Source organism: Cloeon dipterum, chromosome 2, assembly GCF_949628265.1.
Source record: "Cloeon dipterum chromosome 2, ieCloDipt1.1, whole genome shotgun sequence".
NCBI classification, from domain to species: domain Eukaryota; kingdom Metazoa; phylum Arthropoda; class Insecta; order Ephemeroptera; family Baetidae; genus Cloeon; species Cloeon dipterum.
The window spans coordinates 24792143-24804729 of NC_088787.1; the positions used below are offsets into that span (position 1 = coordinate 24792143).

At 43.9% G+C, this 12587-nt stretch overlaps 1 protein-coding gene across 1 annotated transcript in view; it reads left to right on the top strand.

The window, feature by feature from the left end:
- The window catches only part of LOC135937534 (neurogenic protein mastermind-like), a 30818-nt gene extending 19029 nt beyond the window's left edge, over window positions 1-11789 (top strand). Inside the window, exons 4-7 of the mRNA XM_065480687.1 lie at window positions 7121-7624; window positions 7969-8350; window positions 8844-9127; window positions 9671-11789. Coding sequence (XP_065336759.1) covers window positions 7121-7624; window positions 7969-8350; window positions 8844-9127; window positions 9671-9895 — 1395 coding nt within the window. The 3' untranslated portion in view covers window positions 9896-11789. The remainder of the gene's footprint in view (window positions 1-7120; window positions 7625-7968; window positions 8351-8843; window positions 9128-9670) is intronic.
- The last annotated feature ends 798 nt before the right edge of the window (window positions 11790-12587 follow it).

The window sequence follows — 12587 nt, forward strand, 5'->3', positions numbered from 1 at the left end:
GTCAAATTTTCACAGTATACCGTGAAAACTGCTGGCCGAAAACTGAAAATTTCCGGTTTCGAAGGCGATTCAATGTTTCTTCTGACGGTCAGTCGTCGGTGGCAATTGGCAATCCTAGCGAAGGCACGTGTTGCTTGCTCTCCTCTCGCGGCGAACAGTCGAAAATCAGGCGAGCGCGGCCGTGTAATTCCGCTCGTTGGACGCGGGGCCAGCCAGCCATCCAAGTGGCGGGCGTCCTCACACTCCTCATCCTCGATCCTCTTCGCAGTCGGTCCCATGCTTGCTTTGCTTGCTGCTCTGACGTAGTGTGTGACGTCACCCGTGCAAATGGCAAAGGGTTGCGAGAGGCGGCCGCCGCCCCCGCCCTGCTATTTCGGGCACCACCCTCGCACGACCCTTTTCGCCGCTAACAATGTCAGGATCAGATCCACTTTCGACGGATAATTAGTTGTTTTAATAATAGCCGTTATTGTTTTATAATACTCGTTATACGGATTATTTAACCTGGAATAACCTGGAAGATGTTTAGTTTAATTTTTTCAAAGTCAAAACATTTTATTAATCCAGAGCACTAAATATACTCAAATATACACTTGAATATTTTCCTGTGGTCTGTTCGTTTTGCTAAACTGGTGGAAATCGTGTTACTTCGATTTCACCCGAATTTAAAATATTTATTTTTCAAGACGGCCAATTTCCAATCATTTAATTTATCAGACTCTTCTGATTATGCTGAATGATTCGTTTTGGAAAATCCCAATTTCCATCTCCTGAGCAAAGGACTGATTGCGTAGGCTTTAATAGTACTACAACGCGCTTTTTATCAGCAGAAGCAGCAAACTCGGCGCGCGGCGTCTTCGCCTCGTCGTGTTCGTGTATTTTGAAACGAAGAGCAACGGAGGGGGAGGAGGGGGAGTATGGTCCGTCGGCCGCTGCCGCGGCGGCCGGCAAGAGTGCGTGGAGGGAGCAAAATAACAACACACACACAACACACGAGAATCATCATCAGCAGCAGCAGCGCAAAGCAAAGCGTATGGTAACAGCAGAGCAACACGCATGCCGGTGAGCAAGTAGGCTGGTCGGTCGGTCGGCGGGCGGGCGGGCGGCGACGTGGCAACCTTGCCCGCGGCCTGCCACTGCACTGATCCCCATAGTGTCGCCCGAACGACCGAATGTATGCAACCCGCCGGCACCTTGGACCTTGCCTGCTCTTGCCGCTACTCTCGGCTGTGCTGTGCACGCCCGCCCCTCTCTCGTCCGCCGAGAAGGAAAGAAATAATAATACAACGAATAAACAGGCGTCCGTGTTGCACACAACATTGAGTGAGTGAGGCGCTCGCTCGCTCGCTCTTTCTCTGCCGCCGCGTATATTATCATATTATTTAGTACACTCCAGGCCAAACGAAGCGCACATTCCTCGCGGCTATTCCGTCAATAATTAATCGGTAATATCCCGTGACGAATGATTGGTGTCCCCAACCTGTTAAATTTGAAAAATTAGATCTTTAAAGATGGCAATAAAACGTACCACTAGTAAAAAATATTTAAGGGTAAAATTTAACTGGCGCGTGGCCTGTTCCTTCTTTTGTTTTGAGCAGAATATTTTTAACAATAATTGCAAAACATTGGAAAATCCGGCAAGCAGCTCTAAAGCGAAATAGCTGAAAAGCATTTTTTGCTCTTTTTGTCGGTGTTGAAAGTTACCTGCTTGATTAAAAATGGCTCTAACCAGTAAATAATTATTGGGAGCATCAAGTAATAATTGATGATTAACTGAATAAGATAGATTCAACAGTTAAAAATGAGCAAAAAAATAAGGTGTTGCGAAATAATCGGACCAAAGGGTTTAGTCAACTAGAATCCTAATTGATCAAAACCAAGTTAAGCCTTTTGTTGCGACGTTATGTATACCATTTATTCGCGTCACAATTGTAGTGGTTGTTTCCTCCGAAGTGCAAAGGTCAGTTGCCACTTGCCACAGTAGCTCACAAAAATAATGTTGAATTATAATCCGCAAATTAATACAGCCAAAATGACATTATTGAAAACCTCCTTATAAAAAGTATTTAAAAATTTGCAAAAAAATTATAGACGCCTCAATTCATTTTCCATTAAAAATATTATATTAATAAATGCTATCTTATGATTATAATGAAAATGGTTTACTAAACAATTCGGCTCGAATTAAAATTTAACCCTTGCAAATCAAGAAGACACTGAAAATTTATATTTTTATTCTAGATAAGCACGGGGACACATCCACTTCCGTCTATTGTTGAGTGTATCTCTGATAAAGAATTAAAAATTTCAAATTTTTCTTCTGCTGTCCCCATTGTCACTTATACATACATTTTTCCTGAGCTCTGTCAGGTTGTGTGACAAGTACGTTTCCCCCCAAATTTTAGTGTCCAAAATATTAATGCAGAACAGTCCGGTTTTCTTTGCTTATTCATGAAAACCTGCCAGCCGGAGCAAAAGGTCGTTCTCCTCTCGCTGGTTGACACTCTCTTCCTGCTTTATTTTGACTGCGAGTGAAAGTGATTGGGAGCAACCACCTGCATTCTCACCTGGCGAGGCTCTCTCGCCCATGTGCTTTCGGTCGGCGGCGGAAGGCGAATGAATGCTTTCCTGCTGGCGAACGGAAAAATAAATCGGGCATTCCGCGAACGGATAACGAAATGAAATCAGTGTCTGTCCTCGCGTGCGAACCAAGCCCAGTCGGCGCGATTATTTCGCCTTGGCGCTTTGGCACACGAACAGTAGAACGAGCCGAGGAATCCTCAGGAGCGACAACGGAGAGAACTGGCAACGCGGTAAAACCCTTCTCACCAGCGAATTGAACATTGGATTGAAAGGCACAGGAAATAGGCAAGGAAAAACACAGGGGTTTTTTTATGGAGCTGTGACAGGACTATATCCAATATTTTGGAAAATAAGATTTCACGAGAAATGCGCTGGCTAGTTAAAAAAAGTAATAGTGTTTAATTTCACATATAAACTGCGTGTGTATTTACTTCATCTTCTTCTGTTTTAAGATCATGTATTGTTCAGTCACTTCAGTCGTGATAATTATTAGTATATAGTTTTTTCTTAACTAGGAAACTGAATATTAGAATTATTTTATCCTCGTTGATTTCTCTTTTTTGCAACCAATTGCGATTAGGGGAATATTTTTCTCTCAAGAGGGCGGATTACGGAATTGTTTTTTTAGCTCGACCTTGAAACACTACAATGCTTGCCTTATGCCCAGCGTTGCCATTTTCTCTCAAGATTGCGTTGCCGTAACCCGCCCCAAGAATCAAATTATCGATTGAACTTTTTGTACAGTGCAAGAATTCCGAACTTTTTCATAAGAGTAACTTCTGGCCCTAAAACGTCGCATATTTCTTTTATTAAAAAATATTCAATTTAATACAACATGCTCTTTAGAAGTTAAGCCAAAACTTGCAATTCAAGCAATATTAATTTAAATATCACTCGGTACACTAGATCCTATGCTATAAAATAATGTTTCATAAATTTTTCTTGGAAACTGGGGACTTGGAAATAATTCAATTTGGGACAGGAAGGAATGGGAATATCGTTGTTGCGTGGTTCGCATTGAAATCGAATTTAAATCAAAGTTGTTGCGCGTGCGAGGAGAAATCGGGATGTACTAACCATCAAAAAATTTTCTCATTGTTCTACCTAATTGACACCTTTTCGATTGTGTCTATGTCCCTTTTCTGTCGTGACTTTTCCTGAAAAATCCACATGTCTTTGTGGCATTGCTCTTTGTTGGACGGTTCCATTTCTAGAAACATGCCTCCCATGCAACTATTATGCTCTCGCTCGCTTTGGGGTGGTGCGTCTAAAACGCCAGCGGCTTCGCGCGGGGAAATAGAAAGCGGGTTGTAGAAATTGAAGGATGCTAAGAAAACCTTGACCATCGCACAATGTCCTTACAGCAGGTTATTGTGCAGGTCTATCGGCCACGTTTCTTCATAGGGGTGAGATCGGATGAACAAAAAAACCTAAAGATTGACGTTTGACGAACATATTGTGTTTTTTATGTGTTATTATTGACAGCCTATATAAATTTACTGTTTTCAAATGAAATTTTTCGTTTTTTCTTTTAGAAGTGGGTATGTATGGGGTAAAGTTACCCTGCTGATCCGCTAAAAACACGAGTCTAAATTTCCCTCCCCCAAATTATTACTTGGGATGGGGAAATCTCTCTTCAACTTTCAGTTTGGTTATGATTTTTGTAAAGATGGGGTTTGGTTCAATTTATGTGAAATGTGGTTATAGACGATTGTGTGGGGGTAAGTTTTATTTTAATTAAATCTCGATATGACCAGAATACGACAAGCGTAAATGTTGACGTTTAGCCTGTCGCTGTGAAGCAAGCGTGCAACACCACCAGCGGCCGCCTCACTAAAATCAAAATTAATAACTATATATACATATTTTATTCAATCGCGATAATTATTGGTAATCCTTCTAGATTCCTTCAACTTGAATTTGTCAATTTCCTACTTTTATTTATTATTCGTGTCAGCATTAAATTCCTTTTGTCTCAAAAGCTGTTCGATTGCTGTTGAGCAGTAGCAATATTCCAAAATGGCGATTTGAATGCACCTTGGATGAAAATAAAAACAAAATCGGGTTCGATCGTGACAACTCGAGAGATATTCATGCACGGAAGACGAAGACATCCGCGATGCGTGCGTGTTTTCTGTGGCTGGCAAAAAAGTCCAGCTGGGCTGCGGCGCGAGGGGGGGGGGGGCAGGTTGGGTCGCGGGCCACGCGCGGCGGCGGCGGCGCTCGCGGCTGGTGCGGCATGTCTGCATGCTCTCGCGCTCCTTCCCTCGCCTTCTCTCGCTCTCTTTCGGGGTGGGTTGGCGGCGAGCAGGGGTGGCGCTCGGGGTTGCCACGATCGCCGCCGCCGCCGCCGCTCTCGGTCTCGTGGCCTATTGATTGCTCGTAACCCGCGACTTTCCCCCACCCTCGCGCCGGCGACCTCTTCCCTCCTCCGGCTTCCAACAGGGTGAACCCTGAGCCCGGTATTTCTACCTTCCAAAGCACCCTGAAATGTCGAACCCGATGGAGAGTTAGCCGGACGGAGGAAATCCTCAAATTCCTCGAATTTAACATGCAAATGAGTTAACAATGCACATATGGCGACGGGCGGGGTAGGGGTGCGGGCGGGTCGGCGGGGGTGGACTGTTGGAGAACCTGTTGCTTTCGCTGCACTCGCCTAGCCAGCCGGTGCGGGAGGGGTGGCTGTGGCGCCAGCACCAGCAGCCGGCGCCGCTCTCTCGCTCACTTTTCGCCCAGCTCAATTGCCTTTGTCACGCCACACGGTAGGTGAGCGAGTTAGTCGCGAAATCTGCTGGCGAAAGTTGCCGCCCGCCATACCACACGTCGGCAGCGTTTGCATGCGATTTGCGACCTAAACGGAGGAAAGGAATACACCGTCAGGCGTTCTGGAAGCGTAAATTGGGCTTGAATTTCAATTGATCGAATTAGAATGTTTGTTATTCACATTATCAAGGTTCAATCTAAACAAGGAAAACCGTGGGTAGTTGGTGTAGTGAAACAGGAGAAGCTTTCGCTTTTATCCTATTAATAAAATCATTAATTGCGCTTTAGTGAGTGATTGCTTTCCGAATTTTCTTTCTAAATCTGGGAGCTACTTACCTTACAATTGGGTTTATTTTAAAATACAACAAAATGGTTTTATTCGTTTAAATTGTTGAGTGATATCGCATAATATCTATGTTGTATTGCTTCAATGATACTGGAATTAAAGCTGTAATGTTTTTATCTTTTGAATTATAAAAATCAGAGGATTTTCCGAATATGCCATTAAATGTCAAGCTATTTTGAAGACGGCAAGCGCCTTTCCTCTCCGACTACTTAAGCAAATCGCTGAATGTATAAATATGAATTACAATTTCGACCTTTAGCTCGAAGCAAATTTTAAGCGTCTTTCGGATCGGACTGGGAGCGGTGGAAAATGACGAGCAAGCCGTGTTGTCGGTCGTGATTTTCGCACTTGAGACCGCGGATTCTCGAGAGACTCGTCGCCATGGCAACCGTCTCTCGGTCGTCAGGACGTAGCCTCCCCCGCCTACTTCCCGGAGCCGCACAATCGGGCCGATTTTCTGGAATCTCTCAATTTCGCCAACAAGCGTTTTAGTTTTGCCCGACCGAGAACTAGATCCGCGAGCCAAGAGTGACGCACACCGGCCCCTCTAGATAAGAATGACTCGGACTGCGAAAGTGCTGAAACGCTGTTTTCCTCGGCCTCGTCTCTCCTCCTCTGACGCATGTTGAATACTCTAATACGGAAAACACTCTTGAGCAAACTTGTGAATGAGACCTTAGGAGTTTCGAAGGAAACCAAATTGATAATACCTAACTTAAGTTAAACTCGATCAACCAGCTAACAAAAGACTGTAATCTATGGTAAAACTGTCATAAATTGCTATGATTTCGTCATTGATTGCAACGGCTGATAACTGATTGTCGAAGAAATGTCTTCATCTGCTCAGATTAAAAGAATGAAGATTTTCACGCTTGTATTTTTCGCGGTTCAGCAGGAATTCACCTGCCTCCTTGGGGCCAAAGCCGAAAAGCGGCGATTTGAACTGATAAAATTGCGCGTTTCCCTTTCCTGCCGCCGCGTCTCGTCGCGCGACCTGCAATAAAAATCGCATTGAGTGCTGTAGAGAGACAGACGAGGTCGTCGGCCGAAAATGATTGCAGCGGATACATATTTTGTGAAATTTTCCGCTTCGGACGCTCTCGCTCCGTGTCACACTTGCTTGCGCTGTCCTGGATAACGGGTTCGCTCCTGCTAGGTGCGGGTGGAGCGACGCGCCGACCGAAATAATTCGCAGATAACCCGAAATACACTCACACACACACGATTCTTGGATTCCGTCGCCGCCCGTCGCGACTCGGCGATCATTGTCGCTTCCAGAGTGAAAATTATTCTAATTTACTTTGAAAATCTAGTTGCTTTCTCATTTGAAATATCTAAAAAAAAAATCGAATTTTGCCCCCTTTATTAGTGTTAAACAATCTTTGTTGACCGCTCATCTCACGCATTGTCTATTTGAATCTTCCTCAGGTGACGTCCAACCACTTACAGATGACTGTGGAGATGAACAAGGCTAGTCCAGGCGGCGTGCAGCCGCAACAGCCGCAGCAGCAGCCGCAGGCTCACTTCTTCCAGCAGCAACAACAGCAGCCGGGCCCGATCGGGGGCCCTGGTGGGCCGAACGAGGCGTACCAGTTGCAAACGATAAACTTCACGCAGCAGACACTGCGGCAGCGCAACCCGCGCGCTCCAGGGCCCTTGCAGCCCGACGGCCCCGGCAGGCCGGGCACCATAGAGCAGCAGAAGATGATGCACTTGTTAGCCCAGCAGCAACTGATGCGCCAACAGCAACAGCAGCAACAGCAACAGTCCCAACAGCAGCAGCACCAACAGCAGGGCATGGCCCAGCGGGGCCCACCACCAGAGTACAAACACAATCCGCACCACCTGCAGCAGCAGCAGCAACAACAGCAACAACAACAACAACAACAACAACAGCAGCAGCAGCAGCAGCAACAGCGCTTCACTGCTCAGGTGAGTTTCACAATCAAATCCTAAAAAATATGTACAAGAAGGAATCTGAAGTTAAAGTTTGAGACCTATGCTGCAATTCTGAACTATTTTTCTATTGAAATAAGGCTAAAAGGTCTTGATCATTTTTAATTTAAATATGTTTAGTTTACAACAAGTTTCGATTGCATCCATGGATATACTATTTTTTACTTTTTATTTTATCTTTCGTATTTTATATATTTTTACAATTCAACAATTTACAATATTTGTCATCATACAAGCCAGAATCTGACCAAGTAACGATTATTATTCACCCTCATTCAGTCGGCAAAATCCCAAACCTAAAGCTTGATTTGGTATTGCAGCAGGTGCGGCAGGCGGCGATGCGGCAACAGTCTATGCCACCTTCCGGGCCGATGATGCGGCCGCAGGGACAGATGATGGGTGGCGGCGGTGGCTATCAGCAGCCGCAACAGCAGATGAACGCGATGGGTGCCAGATCTCCTTATGTCTCCCGGCACCAGCGTCCACCCAACGTCAGCGTCGGGCCCGAGGGTTTTAACACCGCGGGTCGAGCTGGACCACCGCCGGGCGCCGGCGGCCACGATTGGCGCCACATGATGCTCAGCAACTCAAACTTCCCGCCAACCGGCATGCACCCCCAGCAGCAGCCACAGCAGCAGCAAATGCGGCCAAACAACTTCAACCCCCACGCAGGTCCGCCTCCCAACTCATTCGCACCAAGAGGTCAGTTCAATCATTTCTTATGAAAAAAAATTACACAAACACATGCAAGTTCAGATCTTTGGACTAAAATATACCTAATTGATAACCTCGTTGGCTCGCATTGTTAAGGCATTACTAGCAGTGTCAAGACAATGTGAGATAATTGAGCATTTTGGGGATCTATTTGTTGCTTTCCAATGCCAGAGATGGCAAAAGGGGGTTCGTTTAGAGACTCAAAATGCTCAAATAGCTCAACGGGCTGGGACTCGCCACTAGCAGGTTTTCGCACCTTTCCTTTGGAACAAATGTCTGGCGTTTTGATAAAAGACCTCAATGCGGGGAGGTAAAAAGAAAGCCACATGTAACCCAAAAAATATTTAATTGCTTTATCAAATTAGAATGCTAAATTATTTTCCAAATGGCAGTGGACTGCTTGACAAAATCAATTTACTAACAGATTTTCATGAGAATATTCCCCCTTAATTTTTGCCTAACAATTGTCTTTTCTTGTCAGGTTCCTATGACAGTGGCGGAATGGTCCACCGAATGATGCATCCGCACAGTCAGCAGCAGCAGCAACAACAACAACAACAACAGCAGCAGCAGATACTGCGGCAGCAGCAGGCTGGTCTGGGAAGCCCCATGGGCCCCAACAGTATGGGGAGCCCTATGGGTCCTAACAGCATGGGCAGTCCGATGGGCCCTGGCGGCATGGGCGGGCCCGTGCTGATGGGCCAGCAGCAGCAACAACAGCCTCACATGCAAAACCACCACCCCGGCCCCCCACAATCAAATCAGGTGGGTACTATTTAACAATCTATTTTGTTTGCCTGGCTGGTTTTAAAGAACAAGAATGTTACATGGGATTTCATTCAAATTATTAAACACTTCTTAAATTGGGACACAAATCATTCTCTTCACTAGTGTTAGTTTGAGTTCATTGGATCTTCCTATTGTTCTCTTGTTTGCCTTCATGCCTCATAAATGACTTGTAAATTATGAGGAACAAAGATTTCATTGATGATTAGCTGAGCTTAATTAGAGACATTTTTCCAAGATTCAGGTCAGGAATTGAATTATAATAAAAACAATAATGGAGAATCAGAGAGACTAATATGAAGTGTGCTGGATCAATTTTGCTATTGGTCTTTCTCATTCTCCATTAAATTCCTAATTTTTCCCCTTTCCCTTTTATCATTTATGATGTTCATTTTATTATTAAAAATCAAATTTGTCCGAAATAGGGAGTTTCAAATTTATCAGTTTTGTCACGCAGAAATCACAATTTGCAGTTACTCCCCTCCTTGCTAAAACTGATCCATACGTATTTCTGTTGTACAGATGTCGATGAATATGCATATACCACAGACGATGTCGGCGAACGGTCCACTGGGTGCGCAGCAGCCGTTCGGAGGCAGCGTTCGTAGCTCTGGCGGCGTCGGCAATGATATGTCGAACGACTTTGGGCTGGACTTCCTCGACTCGCTGCAACAAGACTTTCAGTCGGAGGAGTTGATGAGTTCGCTTGTTGACGCCAACGAAGGATTCTCCTTCTCCGACATGTGAGCACACACAAACGCCAAAAGTGCGTGCAGCAAACAGTGCCAGTGAGAGAGACGACTCTTCTCCGAAATTCGCCATATTACGAAAGTGTATAGATGCATTTACGACGAAAAAGATGTATTATATATATTGTAAACGATAAGGGCAGGCGTGTGAGACACGGCCAGCTCCATCATTTTCCTCTCGTTGTGGCATTTTAGATCGTAAGGTGTACATAAGCAGGCGGAAGACACAAGAAGAAACAATTGTATTTATTGAAAGCGCGTCGCAGCAGCCAGTTCGGTTGCTCAAAGGTGTACATATTTGTACGAATCGTATATGTAAATAACTAGAAGCGGCGCGGACTGACCCCTCGTACGTTTGTAGATTGTCCAGGTGTTGAAAAAGTACGCTGCACTGCCAATAATTATGTGAGTCGATCCGTGCGAACTGGAGTTGGCGGTACTTAACGAAAGCGCGCAATTCGGTAAGCAAGCCGAGGCTGTCTCGTTCACACCCGCACACAAGTACTGAAATTTGAGCATTTCCGAAAAAGCTTCATTCTAAAAACGATCAAGACACACACGTTAGCTTGTACTACGGTCACCTGATTTTGTAAAAATTTAAATGCCGAGAGAGACACACGCTAGAGGAAACGGGTTCCAATTGGACACGCAAGCAATTTTCTCAATTTACTTTTGCACTCCTCTTCGCGCTGTTTAGATTTTCTTGATCATCCTACTTGGTTCTTAGATCAATCTTAGATGAGAATTTGGAAAACGTTCTAAATTTTAAGAAAAACATTCCCAATCTGAAAAATGTTCCCTGCAAGAAGTGCAGTAAGTCACTTTATTTTTTACTCTGTATCTGGCGCCTAGCAAAGTCATTCAGATGAAAATTGAAACCCGTTTCTATTAAATGTGAAGTGATAGTTCGCAAGCGATCAAACATACCAAAATCAACTTGGTATTAATTAAGGTTGATCCTGCGCAAAATGTTTTAACATTTTATTCAATTTTGAAAGGTAAATAAGTGGGGCCCTAAAATTAGTAATGGTAAAATGCGACGAAACGATGCTATGTTTTTGAAATGAAAGTCACAGCTTATTTCTAGTTTGATCGCTCAATCATTCATACCATTTTTATGTTAAAATAAAATTGAAACCAAATGACAGTTTAACTTGTCCTTCATGCTGAATCACTGCAAATTTAAAAATTGAAACTAAGACCTGAAATTGTTGCATCTTTCATGTTGATGTTATTCGTTTAAATTTTCCCTGTAATCTTTCGCTTATTGCGATGTTTATGATTTGACCATATCAAAAAAAGAAGTACATGGTTTCTTTTGTTAGCCCTGCATCACAACTAAGACAGCAGTATGCAGCATAATCGGTCCTTCTATTTTTCAACAAATCGTAGCTTAAATCCTTGAAATATTTCTGCTTAAAAATTTTGTCACGGGCTTACCAAACTAAAGAGCACAGTGCGATGAGCCATTTTATAACCTAAAGCCCCAGCAACAAAATTCACATCGCAACGCAATCTGTCTACAAAGTACTAAAAAATTAATTAACTGCAAATTTCCCCTCAGCCTAATTTATTTATTTATTTTTAACGTTGCCTCTTAATCAAAGAAAGCACTGGTTAAAGTTGTGATTTTCATTTCAAAAACGATCAGATTCACTAAAATAATGTTACGTTGCCGCGAGAAGAATCAAAGACCTTCTCTTTCACACTCTGCGTAGAATTCTAGCCTACAGTGTAAGCCTCCTTCTTGCGATCTGCTTTAGCTTGTTGACGCATTCGTTGTAGAAATTTAGAAGGCTAGACTCTCGCGAGAAAATGTACGCCGTGCTTCCAAATGCACCTGAGAAAAATTGCATCACCGCAACGCCGCGTTTTTAACAGAAACAAAATGTGTAAAAAAATAAAACATTCCCGTAAGAGGCGCATGAAATTCCTGCAGCAATTAATGATTTCGTTTTCGGCAATAAGCGATGCCAAAGCAATTTCGTGTATAACAATAGCTTGTTTTACCGTGTCAGCTCTGCAGACAGAGAAGTCCGTGCTGCGTAGCTAAACCTTGGCGTGTGTTAACCGTTTCAACACACTCGGACCCCCCTCAGCTGCCGGAGCTGCGATATTGGCGCCTCTCGTGGCCTGCGAAATATTATTTTTGGAAGGTTTCTTATTTCTTAAAGTGGGTTTTGCTACTTGAATTTAAGCGGACTCCAACATTCAAGGGGGGCATGTGTGGTAAACAGCCTAATAATTTGGACGGTTCACAGATGATGCTGTTACTTATATTTTACAAATTTAGAGCACTTTCGCACAGATTCTTCACGTGAATAGTTAGTTTTTGGTGTTCTGAAAACTGCCACTAGCGTAGCCAAGCGCTGTAAAAATATTTCTTGTTTTTACTGCGATTTTCTCAACGTACCAATTTTAATTATCAGCACACCAAATTAAATCTTTTCACGTCAAGAACGCTCTTAAACAATAATGACCTTGAAATCAGTGCGGAAAAACACCCTGAGGGATTTACACCAGTTAATCTTCTTCCCTTAAAGTTTATAACCACACATTAGCCCCCCTCAGCTGCCTGGAAGTGCGAAAATTGACGGCCACGAACCTTCCGGCTGCCAGAGGCTCCAATGCCCTCGCTACTCAACCAAAGAACATTATTTTAGGCGTTTGTTTTTGCTAGCAATGCTGTC